The following is a 24,854-nucleotide window of genomic DNA, read 5'->3' as shown; positions in this document are numbered from 1 at the left end:
TATAAAATAACTTCTAAATTAAATCTCAAATGAGCTTTGATCCAAAATAAAAGTTGTAGAGCTTCAAATTCCCTAAAAATTTTATGTTGGCAAATTTCAATGTTTCCTTCCAAACTTTTGAAAAAAAATTCATTTAAACCCGAACCCTCACTCTTTCTCTCTCTTCCTTCTCTCTCCTTCCTCCTCCCTCTCCCGACCATGGCAGAGCGGTGTCACCACGTCGATGCTAATGCCTGCCGGCCGCAAGCCGCCAAGAGCCTCCTCCCGACCGGCCCCCGACCGCACATCTCCCTTTGCCCTGAAGCAATCCCGGCGCCCAGCTCGCGCGTGCCACGCGGCGGGCAATGCCCGACGGCCGGGCCATGGCAAGTCGGTGACGCCAAGGCCGCCGCACGCCTATCTCGGCACTCCCTCCCCCAGTCTGCTCACGCCCAGCTCCACCTCCCCTTCCCTGTGCGCCAATAAAAGGGCTGCACCGAGCCCCTGCTCACACGCGTCCGAGTACCACCACCACCGCGCCATTAGTGCAGCCACTCGACCTCGCCGTCGAGCCCCACTTTCCGCTCCTCCTCTGCCCAAACCGAGACTCTAAACAAGTTGCCCTCGACCTGTTGGTACTCCTAGATTTCCCCATGCCAACCTCCCTCGCCGGACCACCACCGCCCATTGCTCGCACCTTGCCGGAGCTTCTGCTCACCGCCGGCAGCCTAACTCCGGCCACCCCAGCCCCAACCGAGCACACCAACAGGTTTCTCTCTCTCGACCTCCTCGTGCTCCCCCACCCCTTTCCCCTCGCCGCCGACTAGTTCCTTGCCGGAATTTCACCCCCAACCATGGCAGCCCCACCTAGGGACTACATTGCAATCACCAAGGTCTTTTTAGGATCTTTTCTGCTAGATCCAGGGACCTACCTGCGAGAACTCGAGTACTTTTGTTTTCAAGAGGCTACCAAGTGTAAAATCATGGAAAAATTAGAAAAATGCAAACTAAAATTTTTTGTGACCCTCTTGATGAATCCTACAACTTTTGCATAGAAGGATGACCAGTTACAAACTATAACTTGATCTAAAATTAATCTTGTTTTAAATAGTCCATAAATGTATCTCTTCATTTAGGATAGTACTATGAATGATTTTTGGACTATAAGCTAGTCTCTGCTTGTTAAGACTTGTGTAAAAATCTCAAGACCAGAACAAGTCTTTACTCCTTGTTGGATCTTGTTTGATGTGCTATTTTGCTAGAGTTATTTGTTCATATTGTTCTACAGATATTTTAGTGTTGAAACTTTTACAGTAGAGTAAACTTGATTCATAAATACTATGGATAAAGTTTGGAACTTTTTACTTCTGTCTAACTTGCTCATATATTTTAGTTAAGAAAAATAACATTAAATCAAAGTAATTAGTTCTGGTGCTTACAAAAATAAGAAATTTTAACCAAAGACTACGTTTGAGTAGATTACCATGTTGGAAAAATTTGAGACACATAAACTTTGTGGAACTGACTGTACAAATAAATCTTGATTAAGGTAGATGTATCTTAACTTATTTTTTATGCTCTGTATCTTGCACACTAAAACCTGAAAAATATATAGTAGACTCACCATAAGTTTAGGAGTACTTAATAAAATATTGAGCACTAGTTTTTGCAGGGTTTGTTTTGTATAAATGGGTCTTTATCCTAGCAGTAGCTGTTTAATCTATTTTTCATGATTAATCTGCTAAATAAAAATGGCTGGAAATTTTACAGTGAGTTTGTACATAACTAATGTGCTCTGCATAAAAATCTCAACACCAGAAACTATCTCTAGTAGTTATTTTGTTTTTAATTCATACTTACTTTTGAAAAATAGCCGTTTATGAAGTGACAAAACCCCTCACTTACTTAATGAAGTTAGTTAATCTAGGTACTACTCGATGAATGACTACCCAAAGAAAAGAAAATGAAGTGCTTTATAACTTAACTTGAGTTTCGTTGAATGGCAACTTTATAGTGAAATAGTTATTTATCTTGTACCATTAAAACAACTCATACATATGCATTCATATAGAATCGATGACTCTCACCGACGGAACCTGCGAGCTGGTGCCAGAGTTCGGGAGTGAGCAGCGTCAAGCTCAAGTTAATCTAACTGAAGTTGCTGAAGACCCTAACCAAAGTTCGGAGGAGCCCAAGGCTAGCTTTGCTCATGAAGGCAAGCCCCGAAGCATAACCGCTACTTTTAAACTTATGCAACTTTTATTTATATATGGTATTGTGCATTAAGTTTGTAGAAGTTGATTGAAACCCTAGTTGCATGATCCTAGTATCTATATATGAACACTAGTCTGCGTCGATCGCTAGATTGGTATGCTAATAGGACTCCGGTAAAATTCGAGTGATTTTCGATCACTCGCGAGTTATAAGAGTTGCTTGTTTTACTTATGTTGGAATCATAAGGTCAACGGATGGGCCTATATTACGATATTTCTGTTGATGATTGAGGCCCTGTCTGTTTAGCAAAAATGCTAAGATTGCGGTGTGTGGTAATGGTGGTTAAGTTTTTGAACGTACTAACCACATGCCGAGAATATGGTAATCGGTAAACTTAAGTACCTTATTGGACCGGCGAGTGGACTTTATCCTCACCCTTTTGACTTCATTCCCATGGGCACATGGTGAGTGCAAGAGCAGCCACGGCCTGGCTTCGTTCCGTGGTTCGTGGATCTCTATACTCGAGGGGGGTGGCCCTGATCCACAACCCGGAAAGAAATGGGAAAAGTTGCACGTGTGACTCTGCGAGTAACCGCGTGACGTGTGTTTAGGTTTCTCCTTGCAAGGTTAAGAAATTCGATTGAAATCGTCCATTTCTCGTAGCCTTGAGACTGCTTAACCCTTTTACCAAATAGAGTAAGAAAGAGAAACAATGATGATGATTAATATAGTTGGATGCTCAGTTAATTATTTTCCACCATGTGTGATTTGGATAGTTGCATACCTAGAATGATTAATCAACTAGAACTTGATGGTAAAACTTGAAAGCAAGGACTCACTCTTAGATTCTTTTTGGCAAAAACAACCGTATCAACCAAAAGCCTTGCATGCCTAGGAGTCGACTAAGTATATACCACTAGTCGGGTAAGTCTTGCTAAGTATTAGTATACTCAGCCTTGCTTGTGACTTTATTTTCATATGAGACTTTTGAGGATATGGTTGCTAGTTTGACTTGGCCGTGTACTCTTCCTCCTGATTGGTAGGTGGAATGGGATGCGTCCCCGGCCAACGATGATAACGCTGAATGATGTCATGTACGAGCTTCATCATGATATCTTGTATCGTGGTTAGAACTATTATTTATTTTCCGCTGCACTATTAAACTCTGAAAGTTCTTATTTATGAATAAATTTAAATTTGGTTTGTAATAATAATTCATGTTGAACTCAATGATGTGAAAAATTATGGATTGTTGTAATCTCCGGGCTCACCTTCATGTGGGTTGTATGTATGTATTGTTTCGATCGAAATTCCAGATAGACTGTCGTTTTACTCCGTTTTAAGTGTGTGTTAGCCCGGATTGCCTCTATGGTGATGGTTAGCGCACTTAAGCCGGAATAATTTGGGTGGTTCTGCCACAAATTTATGTACTACTAAGTGTTCATAAGTTAGTGAAAGAGGCATTACGTATTTGCAGCGCTGCAGATCATATTTCATGAATCCCCATTTCCCAATAGCCACAGCAAACGCTTGGGGACTGTGGAGCTTACGGTATGCAGGAGCGCGTGCTAAGTCACACATTGTCTGCAGCACTAGATACGGTTACACATAATGGTGGATACAAAATAATATAAGAAACAGGCGTATAATATTATACAGTGTATATATAAACCAACTTACGCAGAAACGCAAATCCATAAAACGCAGAAACGCATAAAATGCTTTGTATTGTAGTATTTCGATTTCTTATATTCACAATATGCATGAAATCGTACGCCTATGTTAAAACATTCAGGAGTCATGCCTTGATCCTCTCTTAATGCTGTTTGGAGATCCTTGACACTCGACACAATGTTGTAGGGTAGGAAGCTTCGCACCCAGGTTTTTTACTGCAAAATAATGGAAAAGGCAATGCATATTATTTCGTAATGAATCTAGATGCTATTAATTTTTCAAATGTGATAACTCTGAAGTCTACCTCAATAACACGTCGTCCTCAATTGCCGTGATATAATCACAAAGAATTTCAGTGAGTTGTCCTTTGCCTATACTCAGGCTCATTGTAGAAACAGAACTCAAAAATTCATCAGTATCCTGATCACCGTAAACCTGATTTGTTACTTGTTCAGTTGGTGTGCTGCCAGGCACCCCTTCATGTTTTTTTTCCATAAACAAAACACATCACTCGGTTCACAAAACACCAAAATTGTTGCAAAAAGCCTATGCAATGAAGCTGGCATCTGGTACGTAGAAGCCTCGGTCAGGCAATCATCAAGTGAATTGTCCTCCTCAATCAAACCTCTTCTCTCGGCAGCTTCACGGAATGAAGGTTGTATCACACCATTCACGGTCCTTAAATCATGATATGAAGTGGTGCCAGGAATGTTGTTCAGAAGTACCTAAAGATAGTATCGTTCTCCTTCAGCTAGATGAGTTGATACAATTCTCCCCACCTGCCCACCAGTTGCTCGTTCCCATGGGTGCCAAATTTTACCATCAGAATGCCAGGTAAAGTACGCAGGGAAGTCATGGTACAATATACCACGAGCAAACCCGTGCATTCTGTTAGCTTTAAAATATGCTGTTAGCATCGATTCACTGGCACCTGGACAGGCCACAACTCTCTCAATTTTATCACATTCGTGAAATGACACCATATGCGTGTTGGGTAGATGAAGTTGCAGTTGCTTTATAGGAGGGTAGTTCTTACTTAATTCAAACCCATAAATCCTTCGCATTGCCTCGGGAGGGGTCACCCATCGAGCTTCTCTATATTGTTTGATCTCGTCAACATTACCTTTATCATCTGGCTTGTCAGACTCCCTGACAGCTATCGAGGCACGATCATGGCCTTTGTATACATATTTGAACAAATATTTAACTGATTTGATACTATCACATGCCTCGACATTAATGTGACGGTTAAACAGGCGCAATAGGTATGAGTTGTAAGGGACAACCCATCTATTATCAAGCTCATGACCACGTATCTTTTCCTTACACCCATCATCACATTGACGGTAAATAGGGTATGAGTCCTTGCCCTGTGATGTGACCTTGCAAACAGGTCGAGAGTATCAATTTTTGCATGAAGATCGTCCTTTAGTACAGGAGCAGTTTGGATTTAGCAATCTACATGAGCCATGCATTATATGTTTGGTGACCATTTTATACAACTCGGGATACTTTTTCTTTTTCGGCAACTCTGCCGAAATCATCAAGTCATACTAATCGGGGCAAGTGAACTTATACTTTCTTTTCATGATTAGCAAGAAGTGTGCGTGCGATAGTCCTCTCTTCTGGAACTCTACAACATACACGTAAGCTCTAACCTTACCAAGTATATCCTTCTTCAGCAACCTTCTTTTTAGTTCCTCGAGCTTCTCTCGGAACACACGAGCTATGAGGTCTGGCCGATCTTGTGCTGTTTGATCGGGATAAAGTTCATTTCTGATCTCATCCCAGTTTGGATTGCACGTCATGGTAAGAAAATATCTGGTTTACCACACTTCCTCACGAGGGTCATGGCATCCATATAACATCGCCTCATATCACGGGGCATCCAATAAATGAGGTAGAAAGAACGGTACGCCTTCCAACAGCATCGGCATGGTTCTCACCTGCATGCATGCTATCAACCAAACCTTGATATAAGTCGGCCCTTACACTGTCTTGGTTGTTTTGGAAATAGTCTAATTGTGAACTCTCAATCTTTATGTAGGTGTCAACAGCAAACTGCTGAAACAGACGTTTGCCAAATAGAATCGGATTAAATATACTAGGACGCATCTGTAATTTGTAGCAGTAGTAATCACACATTGATACACATTTATTCTCAGCGAAACCTACATAATACATGTTTGAAGATCAGTATAATGATATATGTATGTAATACTTTGTTATTAGAAGAACACAATGTTATGTACATCCTCACTTCCATCACTCTCCGCACGAGCCTTGCGGATCGCACAAGCTGCGTCAACCTCCACCATGGTGACACCAACCTTTGGAATAAAATTGTGCCACCTAGGGAAGAATAAAGGATATGACAAAGCATCATAGCAACCATGGTATGATCGTATACCATGTATTGACCTATCCTTCCCTTGCAGAATATCACTATGTTGGAATTGCCCTCATTGTTCACTTCCCTCTATCCAAACAGCCGCAACCTCTGATGTGGTTAGAACATTATATGTTCTCTGATCTAACCGTTGGTCAAGATTCAACTCAAGGTAATCATCCATATTCTCAGTACCACCCATCGCCCTAAGATGGTTAGAGTAAGGATTCCCACGAAGTATCGAAACCAACCTATCAATAACTTCCTTGTCCTTTTTTTATACATTCCTCTCGGCATCTGCGATACCGAAGCTCAAGAGAAGGGTCATCATCGTAGAAGTAAAGTTCGAGATGTCTTGGTTCCAGACCTTCTTCTTTTTCGAACGATCTTATATTGTGGTAAATTTGACCGTGAGCATAGAAAGTATAGACACCACTGTTCCGCATATTGGTGGTCATCCTATCGAGATGGTAGTATAGTGAAGTGAATGAAAAATGACCGTTAAAAAATCGGATGTTCGCAGGAAAGTGCCTCGCATCAGCATCTGAATATGTCCACAACCTCATAAGTTCAGGAGGTGTGTCCGGAGTAGATAAATGTATCTTGCCGCTGCGGTAACAGAAACCTGGATGCTTCTTGGCATTGTAGTGCTCGCAAATCTCAACATGGTCTAGTAAGTGGGTTTTTGACGGAATATTGGCATAAACTTTTTCGAAAGGATCATTAACATCCGGAAGTGAGTCATCTTCATCTCCCAAATTGAGATCGAAATCAACATCATCTTCTTTCTCTACATGAATAAATGAATATTCTACGAAAATTCTACGAATAACTTCATGGAATGCGGGTTTTATAGATCGCGACGTGGTTACCTTGGCCTGCAATAACATAGCCCTCATCTTCTTCTTCATCCTCCTCAAAAATAATCTCCTCATCACCATCTAAGATATTGGTGCATTTTACATAAGGAAATGGATCAAGTAACTTACCATCCTCGACTATAGACGCTTGCGTTTGTGGATTTGATTCATGCGGGCGGTCAGCGGCTGTACCAGTTCTAATAAATGCTTGCTCCATTTGTTTCACTATGTCTACAGCACCAGTGCCAACGCTTGCACAACGATCATTTTAGTTTCGTAGAGTGTAGTAGATGTGTTGAAGTAGATATAAACTATGACAATATTCACATTTGTTAACGACAGTAGATTGTGTCGTGTTTAAAAGTTCATTTGCGGCTCCTGGCGACCCCAAACCATATGTGTTTCTCTCTATAGTTGTTTCAAATTGACGATTCCATCGGGATATTAGTTATTGCCTCTCGCCCGGGGTAACCCGGTTCCGGGTGATGGAGTGAACAGTGGATACTTCATCCACGTCATCATCAATCCTACATGGCAATTCTGCTTCTGAAGCTGACTGGATGTACACAGGTCTACCATGTAATTCTGGAGTAGGCCAATCAGTGGCACTTAATATAGATTCAATCACCGTAGGAAAAATAAGCTTGGGGATGAATTGTGGATTTACCATCGCTATGGAATCTGGATGCATGTGGTTTGCTTGATACTCCTTCTGTCTCTTTCTGAGCGACCTCTTCCGCTCAGCCCACTTTTAGGTTGCCCCTTCACTTCTGGCACTTGCTGTTGTTGCTTCTTTGCATGGTAGGCTTCGCGGTCATGTTGATTCCAATTAGCTTTTTTCTCGGCATCTGACACACCCGCCGGTTGTTTTTTTGGCATGGTACACCTCGCGCCGTCGCTGATTTATAAGAGCCCTTTGTTCGGCTGATAATGCCTGCCTACGGGCTCTGACTCTTACACGACGACACTCTGCGGGATCCATTAATGATGGATCCTGTAGTGCAGACGTTTGAGTACGACCTAATCCCAAAGTAAGCAATTAATATAAAAATGACCACAAACCGATCATGGGCAATTATCAAAAGGGATACATAACTGAAGCCTTAATGAAGTTACCACCATAATGAAGTGATGGATCAATACAAATATATTGGATATGAAAATATGTACCTAGATCCCCCATCTGGACGTCGTCAACCTGATCTGTACTAACCATGTTTTGTATCAAAGCCTCAGACGGTGTAGCATCTACGTACGCTGTGACTGGTATGTCTGTGATTTCCAATAAAATAAAATCTCAATAACGAAACTACCATCATAATGTAGAGATGGAACAACATAAACAAATGGGATATAAAAATACGTACATAGTGCAAAGGCCCACCATATAAATCCAAATAATTCTAATAAAATCTCAAAGGCCCATTAGTGCAAAGGTGTATGGCAACAAGTTAGTCCCACCTTGCTAGTAGAGGTGGAGGAAATCTAACTTAAATAGTTGGATACTCTCCATGCTCTTGCAAGTGTGGGTGAGAGGAAGAAGTAAGAACACACGCGCTCGCTAGCCTCGCCTCGCCGGGCCGAGCACGGGCTTCGGGCGACGTGCGCGTGAATGGTTCGCGTACGCTACTTCATCCCGTTCGTCACTTCATCCCGTGCACCGGTGGTCGGGAGAGCAGGTCGTTCGTCACTTCATCCCGTTCGTCGGCGTGCACCGGTGGTCGGGAGAGCAGGTCTCCGGAACCTCGTCCTCAGCGATCTTGCACTGGAAGAGGACGAATACGGTTTTTGGGAAGCGCTGTGCGTGAATGCTCGAACGCTTCCACATCGCCGTTCTCTACGTCCTCGTCAGTGGGGCGCGCGGAGGTGCTGATCGTCGCCGTCATCTTCTTTACCCGGTTATTCCGGTCAGCCTAGAGACGTACGGTTTTCTGTCCCTAACTATGTCTTTCATACCTAGTATGATCTGGTTAGGGTTGATCTTGCTGCTGCAATGTTTTATCTTAAATCACTTGAGCAGCATGTTTACATATATTCATTTTCTGTAGGTAATTTTCATCATGGTCATGATTTATCTTCAGATTAATTTAAAACTGAAACTCTTATTTATTCCATCACTTATTTATTCCATCACTATCAGCTCTATCAAGTGTTGACCAGAACGTGATGGTCATTTGAAATCATAGCCATCTCCATTAACAAACATACATTTTACTAAGGTGGTAGAGTGCTGGATCATTAAAAATAAATGGGATATGACACATCTACTCAATAAGGATTCTCATAAATTAAAGATAACAAAAATCTTATAATTTCCTGCACTAACCTGATGCAATGGTCGGCTGGATAGAGTTGGGAGTACTATGAGTTTGATCCATGCATTCCCCACCGATACATTTGTCAACTGAGCTGGATTGCTCGATCGCTGCCCAGGACAAGTAATGAAATTTATTAAAAAAATGTGTAAAATTCAATGAAATGCGGATATGTGAACCTGTCTTGTTTTCCTTATTGGCTGCGTCCTCTTTATTCTTCCTATAAGCATCTTGCCTCTTCTTGTTCCGTTCATTTCTCTGTTCATCAGTCATGGATGCATTCCTGACTCTCTCTCCGTCTGCCGTTTCAATTCTTTGGACCCTGCAACTTGGAAGTCTGCGACACGAACCAAGGATGCAGTAAGACCGCGGTGATTAGCAATGCATCGAGTTTAGGGTAATCTGAAGATTTCGGGAGAGACCTAAGGAATTGCAGTTTGATACATCTCCAAAAGGTGCCCTACCACGCTTCCTACCTGCAGTTTGAAACATCTGCCGCATACCATAGAAAAAATAAGATTGATCACCGTCCATCAGCACGGCGATGAGAACGGCGTAAGGCACGTACCTGGGTCGAAAACTAACAAGCGAGGTGATGGGAATGTCGGATGACTCCGACAGCGCGGGATCACGACGGCTGGTCGCGACAGCACGTGATCACAACAAGATCGATGGCGCACGGCGGCTGGTCGCGACAGGCGTCGTGGTCGCAACACCCCCGATGGCGCACGACGTCTGGTCACGACGGCGTGTGTTCGCGACGTCATGGTTGCGGCATCGAGGGTTCGCGCCTTCACGCGGAATCACGACGGCGGCTGCACCTTCTCACGGAACCACGACTGCGTCCGGCGGTCGGCGGTGGATCCAGACGTAGGGGCTCAACGGCGTTCGTTGGGGATTCACGACGGCGTCCTGCAGCCGGCGGTGAATCCAGACGTAGGGGCCCGACGGCGTCCGCGAGGGATTCACGATGGCGTCCGGCGGCCCATGGTGGATGCAGAAGTAGGGGTTTGCCGCGATGACAGGCAACGATGATGATTTACGGGAGGCGCGATGTTTACGGGAGGACGAAGATGGAATGCACAGCGAGAGAAACAAGAGCCGCGAGGTTTATGGGAGCATAGCACGGTGGTGACATACGACCGGAAGTTTACGTCCCTCTTAAGGTTTTTTTAGTAGTAGAGAATTGAAATAGCAGAGCTCTTACTACTTTTTTTAGTCGGAAAAAAGTGTACTTCGCATCTTTTCTCGACAATTTAGGCTCTGGATGAATCGTTTTTATAATAAATAAATAAAACTATTTAATATGTGCAACCCAATCAACGTGCTGCTAAATTATGTCCACCAATCACCAGGAATCGCATCCCACAAGTATCACTTGATTTCTTTTGCTTTTTTATAGGCATTTGATTCATTCATGTCCCTGTAACCACATTGGAAACATTGCAGATCAGCTGATGTCCACAAGGCACGATGATTCGCATCTGATCAGATCAGATGGCAAGCACGAGGCCAGGGAGGTTCCGACGAGCTTGGTCGGGCAGCCGGCTCTGCCACACCTGCTTCGACTGAGACTGCGAGCACGGCGCCTTCGCCTTCTCCGCCGCAGCGGCGGCGCCGTCAGCGTCGGTACCGGCACCGCCGCCGCCGCCGCCGAGCCTCGTCACGACGAGCGCGGTGTTGCAGTACTCGCGCACCTCAGTGACGCGGCCGCCGGGCCCCACGGTCCACGCGTGCACCCAGTAGAGCGCCCCCGTCGCGTCGGTGCCCTCGGCCAGCACGGTCGGCCCGAACGCATCCAGGGACCGGATCTTGAACGGGAGGACGCCGCCGCGGCCGGTGAGCAGGCGCATGAGCACCAGGTGCTGGTGCGCCCGCGGGCCGTGGAACCACCAGTCCACGTCCGGGTTCAGCAGCCGGCGCACGGCATCCACGTCGCCGCGCTCCAGCGCGCGGTACAGCTCCTCCACCACTGCCTTGCTGCTCACGGCCGCCTCCTCGCCGTCATCAAGGCACAGGCCGGCATCGCCGACGAAGGCGTCGCGCTTGTCGCTAGCCAGCTCGGTGGAGTGAGGAGAAGGCTCTGGGAGGAGAAGGCTTGGTAATGGAGTGTGCTAGAGCAGAGGTCGGCAGGTCGTTATATAGAAGACCATGGGCCATGGGTTAGTTGCTCGCTCGCTTGGCTTGTCAAGTGAGGTGAGTAGGATTCCAAAAGAATAGTTTTTTTTTGTGTGTGTGATGATGTGATTCAGTTGCAGGTATATAACCTATTGCTTCAAGTTAAGTATTCGATCAGCTACTTTTTGGCAAATTGATTGAGCAACTTACGTGGTCTCAACGACATATATATCTATTTGTTATTTGGGCGTGGATCTTTTTTTTTATCTTAGTGCAAGTAAGGATTCAAGTGGGTACCCAATAATATCTTTCATTTAGCTTACAATGGCATGCCACTATATTTCATTTTTCCTCCCAAATTATTTACGCAGAATGCTATTATAGTTCATTTTGTTAACTTTTTAGATCGATCCAATGATCAAACATATATAATTTGCATCCCTAAGTGGAAGACACTTTGGTAATTTTGAACGACCCTGAATTTTTCTCTTGTATCAATCACCTAATACTTACAACCTTGCAGCTGAAAATTTGAATACTACATGAGCTTTTGGATCTTGATGTAATGTTTCAGAAAGGGGACATCATATATAGTATCAAAATTTCAATTGGAAAATTCACTAGTCCATTGACCTGTGCTCTTGCACAAGCAATCATTGATTTTTAAGAGTGTGTTTGGCATATGTTTAATTGAAAACTTAGCTGAGCTATGTGTCTGACTTGTTCTGGTCTATCGCTTGTTGCATACAGGTGTACGTGGTCTACATGGTCAGACCATTCATGCATATATGTACGTTGATTGTTGAAATAATTTTCAGTATAAAAAAGAATATCTCATTTTTTCTAGGTGTGGTCCAGAAGGTATTCTGATCCTACAAATGGAGCGAGATTACTGTAGCATCAGACCCATCTCTGGAAATACATTTTTAGAGGCGGGTGATGGCGTCACCCGCCCCTAGAAATGTCTATCATTTTTAGAGACGGGTGACGCCATCATGCATCCCTAAAAATATTATTTCTAAGGGCGGGTGATGGCGTCACCCGCCCTAGAAATGGTCCTACGTAAAAAAATTATAAATTTTTCATATCTTTTCGGATGAAGTCAAACTTTATATTAAAATTGTAGAGATTGACGAGACCTAAAATTTTTTAGTTGATAACATTTTTATTTAAGGTCATTTAGTAGTCCAAATAGTTATTATAAATTCTCAAATTTTAAAATTTAGAAGTTTTGATTTTTGTTAAACAACCTCGGATGTAGCGTAGTTCCATATCAATGTTGCAGTGGTAAGATCTAAAATTTATATTTATAGTTTATACATTATTCATTTAAGACCGTTTAATATCACAAGATTATTTAATAGTTGTGCCCTACATATTGCTCTGACTATATAGTATGTCATACAACTCAAGTCATACTATAAGGTTTCCACAATCTTAACCTTTATATACACTAAAATATAGTTGGTAAATTTTTTTTCTGTATCAATAGTTCACAATAACCATAGCATAGAAATTTCATATTTTTTAACTTATTTTGCTATATTTAAGGATTTAAATGAACTTTTGGAATAAAATAGAAAAATATTTTCAAGGGTGGGTGATGGCGTCACCGCCCTTGGAAACGGATTTCTAGGGGCAGGTGATAGCGTCACGCGCCCCTACAAATCGATTTTAGAGTTAATATAAAAGTATAGCATATCTCATAGAGTCACAAGTGAATGTGGAGTATGTGAAGAGAAGGGTAAGTGCGAGGATTGAGGTAAGCGTTTCAAACCACCGTTTACGCAATTGTGCATATTTCGTTAAAAAAATTGTACTTCGGTAGTAGAGGGGCTTGTGGTGGTGGCCGGTTGGATGGGATATTTTTTCTTTTTTATTTTGCTGTTTTTGAGTTTTTTTAATTTTTTTATTTTTTGGAAATTGATTTGTAGGTGCGGGTCAATTTGTAGGGACGGATGAGCTCATGACCAGCCCCTACAAATGCATTTGCAGGCTCGGACGCATTATCCGTCCCTACAAATAGCTATTTTTAACTACGAGAAATATGGATAGGTACCGCACCCGCCCTTACAAATAGGTTCTCAACCGCCCCTACAAATGCTTGTTTAGTAGTGTTTCGATATTAACAATGGTAACTCTGGGTAATTAGAAGCGTTTATAAGAATACTTGATTTCTTCTAATATTGACCTAGATAGGTAGTTTTATTTGTATATTTAGGGGCTACTTACTTTAGTGGTAAGGTGAGTAATTTTATGAACATTTAGGCGGTTGTGTTAGATTGTTTTTTGTAAAAGTTATAGAGGTGGTTAATTTAGATAAATGCATGCTTAATTTCTAGTACTTTTATAATAATGAAGGTGGATTTTTTATTATAACGAAGGTGGATAATAGTTTAGGAAAAAATAGATCCAAAATCTGTTACTTTTAATGATGATTAGAGCATGACTAATCAATGACCGATTGTTTCTATTTTGCATGAGAATTTCTATATGATTATTAACATAGAGGCTCTAAAAGGATTTTTTTAAGATTAATCCCAGTGGAGAGAATCATGCACAATAAATATTTTTCACGTGGAATTTTTAAATGAACATAGCAGCGTAGCATCTATAAGATACCATTCATGTCCGATATCCAAGTCAATGGAGTTCGGACAATCCTGCAATGTGGCCTGATCGAGTAGTATCATGGATACATCCAGTATCTTTGGGAGTCTTGGTACAGCAACATGATTCAATGCATTGGAATTTATTACCCTTAGTCTGATGTGAGCAGTCTAATTAGTAATAATAAGATAAAATTCTCCAAGTATACAACTACTTAGGTAATAAATTAAAATTGCATTCGGTACGGCAGCTATCAAAATTCACAAGTAAATGTATTAACGCAGCAAGAACTATTATTTCAGCCAATATGTTCTAATTGCGTATAATACAACCTTGTGTAGCCCTGTCTCTGATGCTTTGGTTTAACCAATCTACTTTCCTCAATACCATATTATAAAGTATTAATGCAAAACCACATTAGCCCCATGGGTCCAAATGTATACGCCGGACACAAAATACCAGGTCTTCAGACGGCTAACAATGACAGGTTTAAAAAAAACACGGCCTGAGGAAGTAACCTACGGCTTCCCGATCGTGAAAATCCGTTTTTCTGAGCCTGAAATTTGCTCCCGTTGGAAGTTAAAATTGTGACCTGAGCTACCGAGGCTATCTAACGAGATGAGGTAAAGGGCCCGTTTGCAACAAAATGACAGGTTTAATTTTACACTTGAAATTAAAAACAAAATGCTGATGAAAATGCCAACAATCACTTTATGTCAATTCCAACCTGTATTTCCTATTGGTTCACGGCATTATCGAAGTGTGGACCCTCGGATTTGGACGCTGGCAGAAGTTTCAAATTGACCGGATTCCACTACGAATCTGCTGCCGGGAGAAAGCAACTTGTTCGCAAGTGATATTTCTTTTTTGTTACCGCTGTCCTGTCGTTTGCATGAACGTGATTGCTTCTAGAGCTGCCTGAGAATTTGACATTACAGTCCAATAAGGAGCAGAGAAAATTTTGCCAATCTTATTTATTTTGGCGAAAGTTAAGGAATAATGCATCACCCGGAGGAAGATCAATTGGTGAAGGCTGTACTTGGTGACGAAGACCGACACGGAAATACAATATCCTGGGTAGTGTCAATTAGCATGTAGCGCACTGCTGCTCCCTGCACGGCTGCGTCCGTGGAGATCTCGTCGGTTTCTGAAATGCTTTATATGCGTCAGTGCGTTTCAGGGGTTGCGACATCTAGGGGAGGAGTAGTTTGGTGTCTGGTTTATTTATCTGCTTAGCTTGGGCTGGACGAAAGGTTATCAGTGTTCGGTGCGAATGGATTACACGAGATGGCTCGAGTGATGCTCGGGGTTAGTTCTTGGACGGTGTAGCACTGTAGCTGCAAGAAGTTTTGCATTGACGATCGAAAGGGACTTTTGTTAAAAAAAGGACAAAGGGCCTTTTTTTAATAAAAGAAGCCCTGTAAAAAATAATTTGCAGCAATCTTCTATTTTTTTCAGGGGTGGATCAAAATATAACCCGTTCCTACAAAAGGAGCGGTGTTACTATAGCAGCAGATTCACCCCCTGAAAATGCATCTTTAGGGGCGGGTGATAGCGTCACCCGCCTCTAAAGATGGGATTTAAAGGGGCGGGTGACCTAAAAATGGGGTTATTTTCAGGGGCGGATGATGACGCCACCCGCCTGTAGGAATGTATTTTTAGGGGCGGTGGCGCCATCACCCGCCCCTAAAAATCCCTATAAAATTCTAGGCGCAAGTATTCTTCCTCGTTGCAACAGCTCATTGCTTGCTCGGGGGAGGTGCTGCCCAAAAATCCAAAAAAAGAAAAAAAGAGGAGGGTGGGTTTTAAACTTGATTTTCTTCGAGTTGGGGCTCTAGGGGGTAATTTGATGAAAATCTCATAGCTTTTGTAGGCTTTTTAGATAGTTTTAAGGCTCAAATGGAGCTCTCTTACCTCTAGCTAGATCCAGATCTTCATGGTGTAGATTTTCCATTTCGGGCTAAATTTGCCTCAAACTGTTGGATGAAGTTAGGTTATTTTAGTAGGAGAACAAGATTATGTAATTATTTGCGCCCAATCTTTATATTTTAGCCTCATTCCTTAGTAAACAAATTCCTAGATCTATAGAGGAGAGAGAAAAAGCTATGTTTTTTCTATATTTACGCACATGCATGATAGTTTATTCCATAAAATTTAGTTGTTCAATAGTAGGTTGGGTCTTAATTTTTTTATTTTTTCATGTTAAATTGACTTTTTCCAATTTATTGAAGAACTTGTTTCATATTTTAAAAATTATTGAAGAGCTTTTTTTAATCCATTTAAATTATCTCTTTATGTTCAGAGATGGATAGGACATGGATGTACAAAACACGAAGGACGGATGCCTATTTTCGTGAAGAACTTAATAAATTCATTCAACCTGCGGAAAACCACGCAAGAAATGAGAAGACATAGAGGATGTCTTGCCCATGCAAAATATGCAAGAATATGAGAGTATTTAGCAACACAACTACAATCAGATCGTATGTGTTGGTGGGTGGTTTTGTTGAGAATTACACACTCTAGACGTATCATGGTGAGAAATCACCCCCTCTGATGGAGAATTCGCTCGATGAAATCATACAGAACACCGAGTTTAATAGATTGTTTGATGCTTATGATAATTTTGATGATGTTGACAGCGATGATGAAGATGTTGGTGGAGGCTATGGTGATGGTGTCGACGGGGGGCCCATCGATGGTAGCAGTGATGATAGTAGTGATGCTGAACTTGATGATGGTGATTTCCTGAGCTAGTTGTTGCGTCACACCAAAGTAGAGATATTGGTTGGTAGTGCTAAGGGGTTGGCAAACTTCGAGATGGTGAAAATATCAGCAGAGAAAAATATATACGAGCAATCTAAAGGATGTCCAAAACACTGGACCGTTCTCCATTTCATACTTGAGCTGTTGATTCTAAAGGCTAAGCACAGCTGGTCAGATGGTAGTTTCAATAATCTTCTGCATATCTTGGCTTGGTTGCTTCCAAAGTCTAATAAAGTGCCTGTCAACACATATCGAGCCAAGAAGCTTGCTAGCCTGTTCACGATGAGTGTGGAAAGAATTCATGCATGCCCAAATCATTGTATTTTGTATCATGAGGATACTTTCAAAGATTTGGAAAAATATCCTGTATGTTCTGCAAGTCGATAAAAAATAATTCTGGTTATTGTGGTGGCGACAATCAAGATCCAGGAGATGGGAACAAAAGGAAGAGGAAGGGTGCAACGAATAGTGTTGCCTCTGTTAAATCAGCAGACACTACTTTAGGCATCTTTGAGAAGCAAAGCAGAATTCCTGCACCACAACAACAACAGCCGCCACAGTTGTTGGTGCCAAGAGTGATACGACCTTATGGGAGGGAAGGGTCAGAGGTTGCACATATACGACCTTATGGGAGGGAAGGGTCAGAGGTTGCAGATATATGGCACGCTGTAAACAAGAAGCAGGGGTTAAAGGCTAAGTCAAAGGATGATTCAAATTCTATTGCCATCATACGACTGGGCTTTTCCTTGCCTCGCACTAACTTGGAGCACCATCTGGTTGTTGGGGTCGATGATATACAAGACTTACTGGATTGTCCGATAAATTTTGAGTATGGTAAACAATTTCTACCCGACGCTATGATCGCGGGGTTCCAAGTGACATACAGAGGATGCATAGTTGGTACACGAGGGTATGTAGACTTAGGCTCACAATCATGTGGGCTCAGTATGACCCGGATATATTCGGACCAAAAGATCCTAAAGGCGTTACTGATATCATGTTCGATTTTGAAGACATCCAGAACATGTTTTGCCTCAATGTACTAAGCATAGAAACGGTTAGATTGGTGCATGTAAGTGTCGTATCGAAACTAATATCTTATATGCTATGGCCTACTGTATTATATAAGCATATCTAATTAATTGTTATGCATTTTATTATACAAGATGCAACAAAGACAAACTAACCCTATAAATCGCAAGATCGCGTTTCTTGACCCTCAAGCTATTTGCGAGTCCATGAATCTCGGGCCAATATGGTGGAAGGACAGCCATGATGAGCTGAGCAAGTGTAAAACGCGCAAGGAAAAACAAGCAAAATGAATACACGAACGCAAAGAGATCATAAAGAGGGTTGGGGTCTACATATCGCTTCAGATGCAAAAAATGCCAACACAGGGATGTCATATGGGCACCATACCACTTCCAGTAAGAGTAGTTTCAATCATTTGTTATAATACGCACTTGCTTCGAATAAATGCCTAAGAAATTATATATAATATTTCTGCAGAAATCACTAGATTGCTTTTATGCTTCAACCAAAATGTGGAAAAATGCTCGTATTGGACTCCGGTGATTTTGAGCCGCGTCGATACAAAGAATTCATATCCATCCTCAACATGGTAGCAAAATTCTTACCTTCTACATTTACATCATGCTAGATCTTCTAAAAAAACTACATATATAAACTAACTTCTCATTTCTTTCTTTTTAAAACAGGGCTTATAGGCACACATTACCAAAGGAGGAATTCATCCCCCTAGAGAACAATAGAAATAACTTTGCGCACACACTTCCTGTGCCACAAGCAACCTCCAGGTTCCATGTACTGTGGGTAGTACATATGTGAGCATATGAGGGAGCTCGGGAGATACGCAACTAACGCCGAATGTGTAAGGGGCTAATCTTTGTTAGGGATAGATGCATATGTGGGAATTATTTTAGCGTGTATCTGACACTTGGCTTAATTTTTTCATGGATTTTTGAATTGCAGATTCAGCCAAGAAAACACAATGACCAACTCCATTAGTAAAAACTTCTCAATGTAGTCGCCGATTTATGCCATTTCATTTTGCATGAAGTGATCCATGTAATGGTGTATTTTCTTCACCCTGAACATGAATGACAACTAAATAAATACAAAGGCCTTCGTTAGTGGGATGCTCAGCACCTCCGTGCCGGCTCCAATAGAATTCATAAGGGGTAATAGGACACAAACATGTATTCTATGCGCACTTTGATAATGTACTATAATGATGCACTGTAATGGTACACATTAATTATTTGTATTTACAAAATATATTCCATATCAGTCACTATGACATTCGGTCGCGCACTAACTTGATAGGTAAAATTGGCGGGAAACAAAAAATAGCACGAACCAGATTCAGAAAATTTAAATACAAATCAACCAATTTTTGGACGGAAAATTTATTTCCAGGGGCGGCACGCCCTCACCCATTCTTGAAAATCCATTTTCAGGGACAGGTGGCACTCTAAACCGCCCCTGCAAATACCATTTACAGGGGTGGGTCATGGGCTGACCCGCCCCTGGAAATGGTTTTCTAGTAACGGGTGCGTTACTGAAAGCATCTAGGCCCCTAATTCGAGTTTTGGTAATTAATGACAACGATTTATGGATTAACAATTCTCTTTGAGATAATGAGTGAAGGTTGATCCATGGATGAATGAGAGTCAATTGTGAACGTGTGGACTCTTGGAGACAATGAGTAAAGCTTGGGCTCAAGGCAAAGGTATAAAATAGGGACTTTTAAATTTTACCGGTCACAAGGTGTTTAGTGGATGAGAAGTGACCGGATTTGTTGGATAGATAGCCGTACTATCAAGAGGGGTCAAGTACTCGTGCTTGACGGGTCCCTAGTGCCATTTTGCTCAAAATGTCTAAGTGCATGCATAAGGGCTAACTACGTTTTGTCGGATTTTGAAAAAGAACAAGTTTGAGTGCTGTCTGCTCAAAAGCGGACGGTCCGCACCATGGGAGCGGACGGTCCGCTACCGTTACTGAAGGATAGTGGGAGTGTCTTGTGGCCGGCGGACGGTCCGGCCACCGGGGGCGGACTGTCCGGCCACCTTGGGCGGACGGTCCGCCACTCTAACTCTCTTGGTTCCAGAAGAGGGTGTTCTCTGGTCTGTCTTGTGGCCTGGTCCGCGGACGGTCCGCCTCTGGGGGGCGGACGGTCCGCTGGACTCGTGATATGTTGAACCAGAAACCTTGCAGTCTCTGTCTGTTTTTCTAGAATGAACCGCGAACGGTCCGCTCCTTGCGCGCGGACGGTCCGCTGGCTGATTTAAGGATTGTTCCAGAGACTGCCATGTCTCTGGAGTGGTGGAACTCCTAACCGCGGACGGTCCGCTGGTTATACGGCGGACGGTCCGCCAGGGCTGTAACGGCTAGTTCTGACACGCATTTAATGCACGTTGACTCTCTGGCTTATAACGGCGGACGGTCCGGTTTTTGAAACCGGACGGTCCGCGATCTCGCAGAAAAGACTGTAACGGCTAGTTTTTGATGGGATGTCTATATATAACCAATGCCCGGCCTTTGGGTCTCTCTCTTGGCCATTTGGACTGCATTCTTGACTCTCTAGAGCTAAGACATCCCTCTCTCTCACACACTTGCTAAGGATTTGCATTTTTGAGAGTGAGAGTGCTTCCTAGTGCATTGCATTTAGAGTTTGAGCTTTGTGGCACTAGGGAATCTTCAAGCAAGGATCATTGGCTTGTTACTCTTGGGAGTTGCCGCTCCCTAGACGGCTTGGAGAAGGTGATTTCGTGGAGCTTCTTGAAGGAGATTGTTGAGAAGCCCCGATTTCGGTTGTGAGAGGTTTTGTGCTCACCTTGCCGGAGTGGTGAAGAGCAACTCTAGTGAAATCGAGGTGTGGAGCGGTTCCTTGTTTCTAGCCGGCTCAAGATCAAGAGGTTCTTGATAGAGGAGCGGTTAATTCTTGGAATCCACCTCAACGTGGAATAGGGGTGACCGGCAAGTCATCGACACCACGGGATAAATTTGTGTGTCAAGCTTGGTTATCTCTCTTGCTCATTTTTATCTTTGTTTTACTTTGAGCAATTTAATTTATTAGAGCTTGAATTGTATCTTGTCACCCTAGGATGCAAACCATTTAGAGATAGTAGTAGCATGACATAGGACTCTCTTGTGTTACTAATTAAATTTTCTCTAGTGTTGTGAGTTTTAGTTTTAAACCGCCTATTCACCCCCCCTCTAGTCGGTGTTCTTGATCCTACAAGTGGTACCAGAGCTAAGTACTCCATTAATTGCGGATTTAACCATCTTGGAGTAGAACAATGACTAGTGATAATGGAATTCATGTTGGGAAGCCACCGTTCTTTGATGGGAATAATTATGATTATTGGAAGACTAGGATGTCGGCTCATATCAAAGCCATGAGTAGAAAGCTATGGAGAGTGGTAAATGATGGATATGTCATTTTGGACTCAAAAAATTTGACACCCCTAGAAGAAGAAAATGAGATACTAAATGATCAAGGGGTCAATGTGCTCTTTAGTGCCCTTGGTGTGACCGAATTTAATAGAGTCAAGAGTCTCACAAATGCACATGACATATGGGAAAAGCTCATGGAAATTCATGAGGGCACATCAAGTGTGAAGGAGGCCAAGTTATATTTGCTTAAGGGCAATTTTAGTGAATTTACCATGAAGAAGGATGAGAGTATAGCCGAGATGTTCAACCGGCTAAATGACATTGTGAATGACCTCAAGGGACTTGGATTTGAGGTACCGGATGCGGATTTCAACCACAAATTTCTTAGATGTCTTCCGGAAAGATATGACACAATTGTGACCTTGCTTGTAAGGTCAAATGTGAAGACCGCAACTCCCACACAAATATTGGGAGAAGTTCTCACCCATGACATGTTCAAGAAATCTCAAGATGAAGCTCATGGGGGAGAAATTGATATGAAAAAGAAAAGTGTGGCATTCAAAGCTCAAGATAGCAAAAAGGAAGAAGAAAGTGAGTGTCAAGAAGAAGAATCAGATGAAGAGATGGCTCTCTTTGTCAAGAGATTCAATAGAATGATGAACAAGAAGAACTTTGGCAAGAAAGGTCAATCATCAAGAAAAAATCCTTTTGTGGACAAGACATGCTTCCAATGTGGTGAAATGGGTCATATTAGTGTCAATTGTCCAAACAAGAAAAATGACAAGAAGGACAAGAAAAATGATGAAAAGAAGAAGAAGAAGTTCATCAAGAAGAAGAAGAATGGTCAAGCTTATTTTGTTGAGTGGGATTCCGATGCAAGCTCCGATGATGATGATGATGATGATGACAAGCCATCCAAGGGAGTTGCCGGGATCGCCATCAAGGAGGCTCCATCACTCTTCTCCACACCACATTGTCTTATGGCAAAGGGTGGTGCAAAGGTACAACAAGATGATGAACTTGATGAACTTTCATATGATGATCTTGTTGAAATGCTAAATGATGCCGATGAATTCATGACTAAGGAAAAGGCCAAATTAAAGGAATTGAAGTTGAAGTTTACTTCTCTTCAAGATTCCTATGAGGAGCTAAAGACTTCACATGAGAATCTCAAAGAAACTCATGAGAAGCTTGAGGAAGCTCACAATGCCTTACTTAATCATGAAAGAAAAGCAACATTGAGCATTGGTGTGAGTTGTGACTTAATTGATGATAAACCTTGCGATTCTAGTTCAACTAGTTCCTCTTGCACCAAAATTGATGACTCATCTTGCAATGAATCTCTTATTATGGAAAATGATTTGTTAAAGAAAAAGGTTACTTGCTTGACTAATGATTTGAGAAAGTGCTATGATAGTAGAGCCATGTTTAATCATTGTTGGGCAAGTCAAAAGTTCACTTTGAACAAGCAAGGGGTTGGATATATTTCTAAGAAAGGGAAGAAGGCTTTTGTGCACACCAAAACCACTTTTGTGAAGAGTAGTGGTAAGTCATATTGTGAAAAATGCAAGAAGGTTGGTCATGTTGAGAAGAATTGCACCAACATGAAAGTCATATCCTTTGATTCTAGTTACATTCTTATGAGAAATTCAAATGGCAATGTTAGTGCAAAATTTATTGGAATACCTATAGATGGTGCTAAAAAGAATGCTATTTGGGTGCCAAAAGTCTTGGTCACTAACGTTCAAGGACCCAAGAAAGTTTGGGTACCTAAAAGAGTTGTCTCTTTGTTGTATGTAAATTACAAGTCCGGAGGAAGACATTGGGTGCTTGATAGTGGATGCACTCAACACATGACCGGAGATCCAATGATGTTCTCCTCTCTAAATGAGAATGTGGATGGCTATAGTGATATCATCTTTGGTGACAATAGCCGAGGCAAAGTCAAAGGTGTTGGTACGATTTCAATCTCAAGTGATCATTCTCTTTCAAATGTTTTATTGGTGGATTCTCTCAAGTTTAATCTCTTAGCGGTCACTCAACTTTGTGATTTTGGATATAAGTGTAGTTTTACTAAAGATGATGATGTAGTGACTAGCTTGGATGGACTAAATCACATCTTTACGGGGTTTAGATATGAGGATGTATATCTTGTGGATTTTGCTACTAAAGAGGCAAACTTGTCTACATGCTTGTTCACTCAATCATCTTTGGGTTGGTTATGGCATAGAAGACTTGGTCATGTTGGTATGAAACAACTCAACCGTCTCATAAAGCATGATTTAGTAGTTGGCTTGAAGAATGTAAAGTTTGAGAAAGATAAATTATGTAGTGCATGTCAAGCCGGAAAGCAAGTTGCAAATGGTCATCCCTCTAAGAGTGTCATGTCAACCGAAAGACCTTTGCAATTATTGCATATTGATTTATTTGGTCCTACAACATATAGAAGTATTGGTGGAAATTGCTATTGTCTTGTTGTAGTGGATGATTACTCAAGGTATACTTGGGTTTTCTTTCTTCATGACAAAGCCGATACTTATGATATATTCAAGAAATTCTTGACAAGGGCCGAAAATGAATTTGAACTCAAGGTGAAGAAAGTGAGGAGTGATAACGGAAGTGAATTTAAAAATACAAGAGTTGAAGAATGGTGTGATGAGAAAGGAATCAAACATGAATTTTCAACCAAATATACTCCGGAACAAAATGGTCTTGTTGAGCGGAAAAATAGAACCTTGATTGATATGGCAAGATTAATGCTCTCCGAATACAATGTTTCCGATAGTTTTTGGGCCGAAGCTATCAACACGGCATGTCATGCATCTAATAGATTGTATTGCCATAGATTCCATAACAAGACCCCATATGAGTTGCTCATTGGAAGGAAACCAAATATATCATATTTTAGAGTATTTGGTTGCAAATGCTATATTCTCAAGAAGGGAACTCGGTTATCAAAGTTCCAAAGCAAATGTGATGAGGGTTTTCTTCTCGGGTATTCATCTTGTAGCAAGGCTTATCGGGTCTACAATAAAACGCATGGCATTGTTGAAGAAGCATATGATGTTGAATTTGATGAAACAAATGGGTCTCATAGTGAACAAGAAAATCTTGATGATGTGAGAAGTGATGGCTTAAGAAATGCTATGAAAAATATGTCAATTGGTGATGTTAGAGCAAGGGAAGAAGATGAAGGTGATGATGGCCATTCTATCTCTATTAGAGTTAATCCTTCAACTTCTATCTCAAATGATCAAGCACAACAAGTTGTACAAGAATCTAGTAATGATGATCCTCAAGTACAAGATCAAGTTGGTTCTTCAAGTGCAACTTCCCCATCAACTCAAGAACCCGTTGTTCCTCAAAGGACTCATCATATTCTTGCAAAGGATCACCCCGTGGATCAAATCATGGGTGATATTAGTAAGGGTGTCCAAACTCGATCTCGCATCGCTTCATTTTGTGAACATTATTCCTTTGTATCTTTTCTTGAACCTAACCGTGTAGATG

At 41.9% G+C, this 24,854-nt stretch overlaps 1 protein-coding gene across 1 annotated transcript; it reads right to left on the bottom strand.

Moving 5' to 3' along the window:
- Positions 1-10,817: 10,817 nt before the first annotated feature.
- LOC112887172 (senescence associated gene 20-like) lies at positions 10,818-11,528 on the bottom strand. The gene has a single exon (XM_025953280.1). It carries the CDS (start codon positions 11,282-11,284, stop codon positions 10,925-10,927), a length of 360 nt encoding a protein of 119 aa, XP_025809065.1. The 5' UTR covers positions 11,285-11,528; the 3' UTR covers positions 10,818-10,924.
- Positions 11,529-24,854: the final 13,326 nt, after the last annotated feature.

Source organism: Panicum hallii, chromosome 3 (genome assembly GCF_002211085.1).
Source record: "Panicum hallii strain FIL2 chromosome 3, PHallii_v3.1, whole genome shotgun sequence".
NCBI lineage: Eukaryota > Viridiplantae > Streptophyta > Magnoliopsida > Poales > Poaceae > Panicum > Panicum hallii.
The sequence above is the reverse complement of the archived record's forward strand: the minus strand, read 5'-3'. Positions and strand labels throughout refer to the sequence as shown.

What these genes read in the sequence shown, in the direction of transcription:
- LOC112887172 (XM_025953280.1), bottom strand. Translation starts at nt 11,284, where the DNA reads ATGCGCCTGCTCACCGGCCGCGGCGGCGTCCTCCCGTTCAAGATCCGG.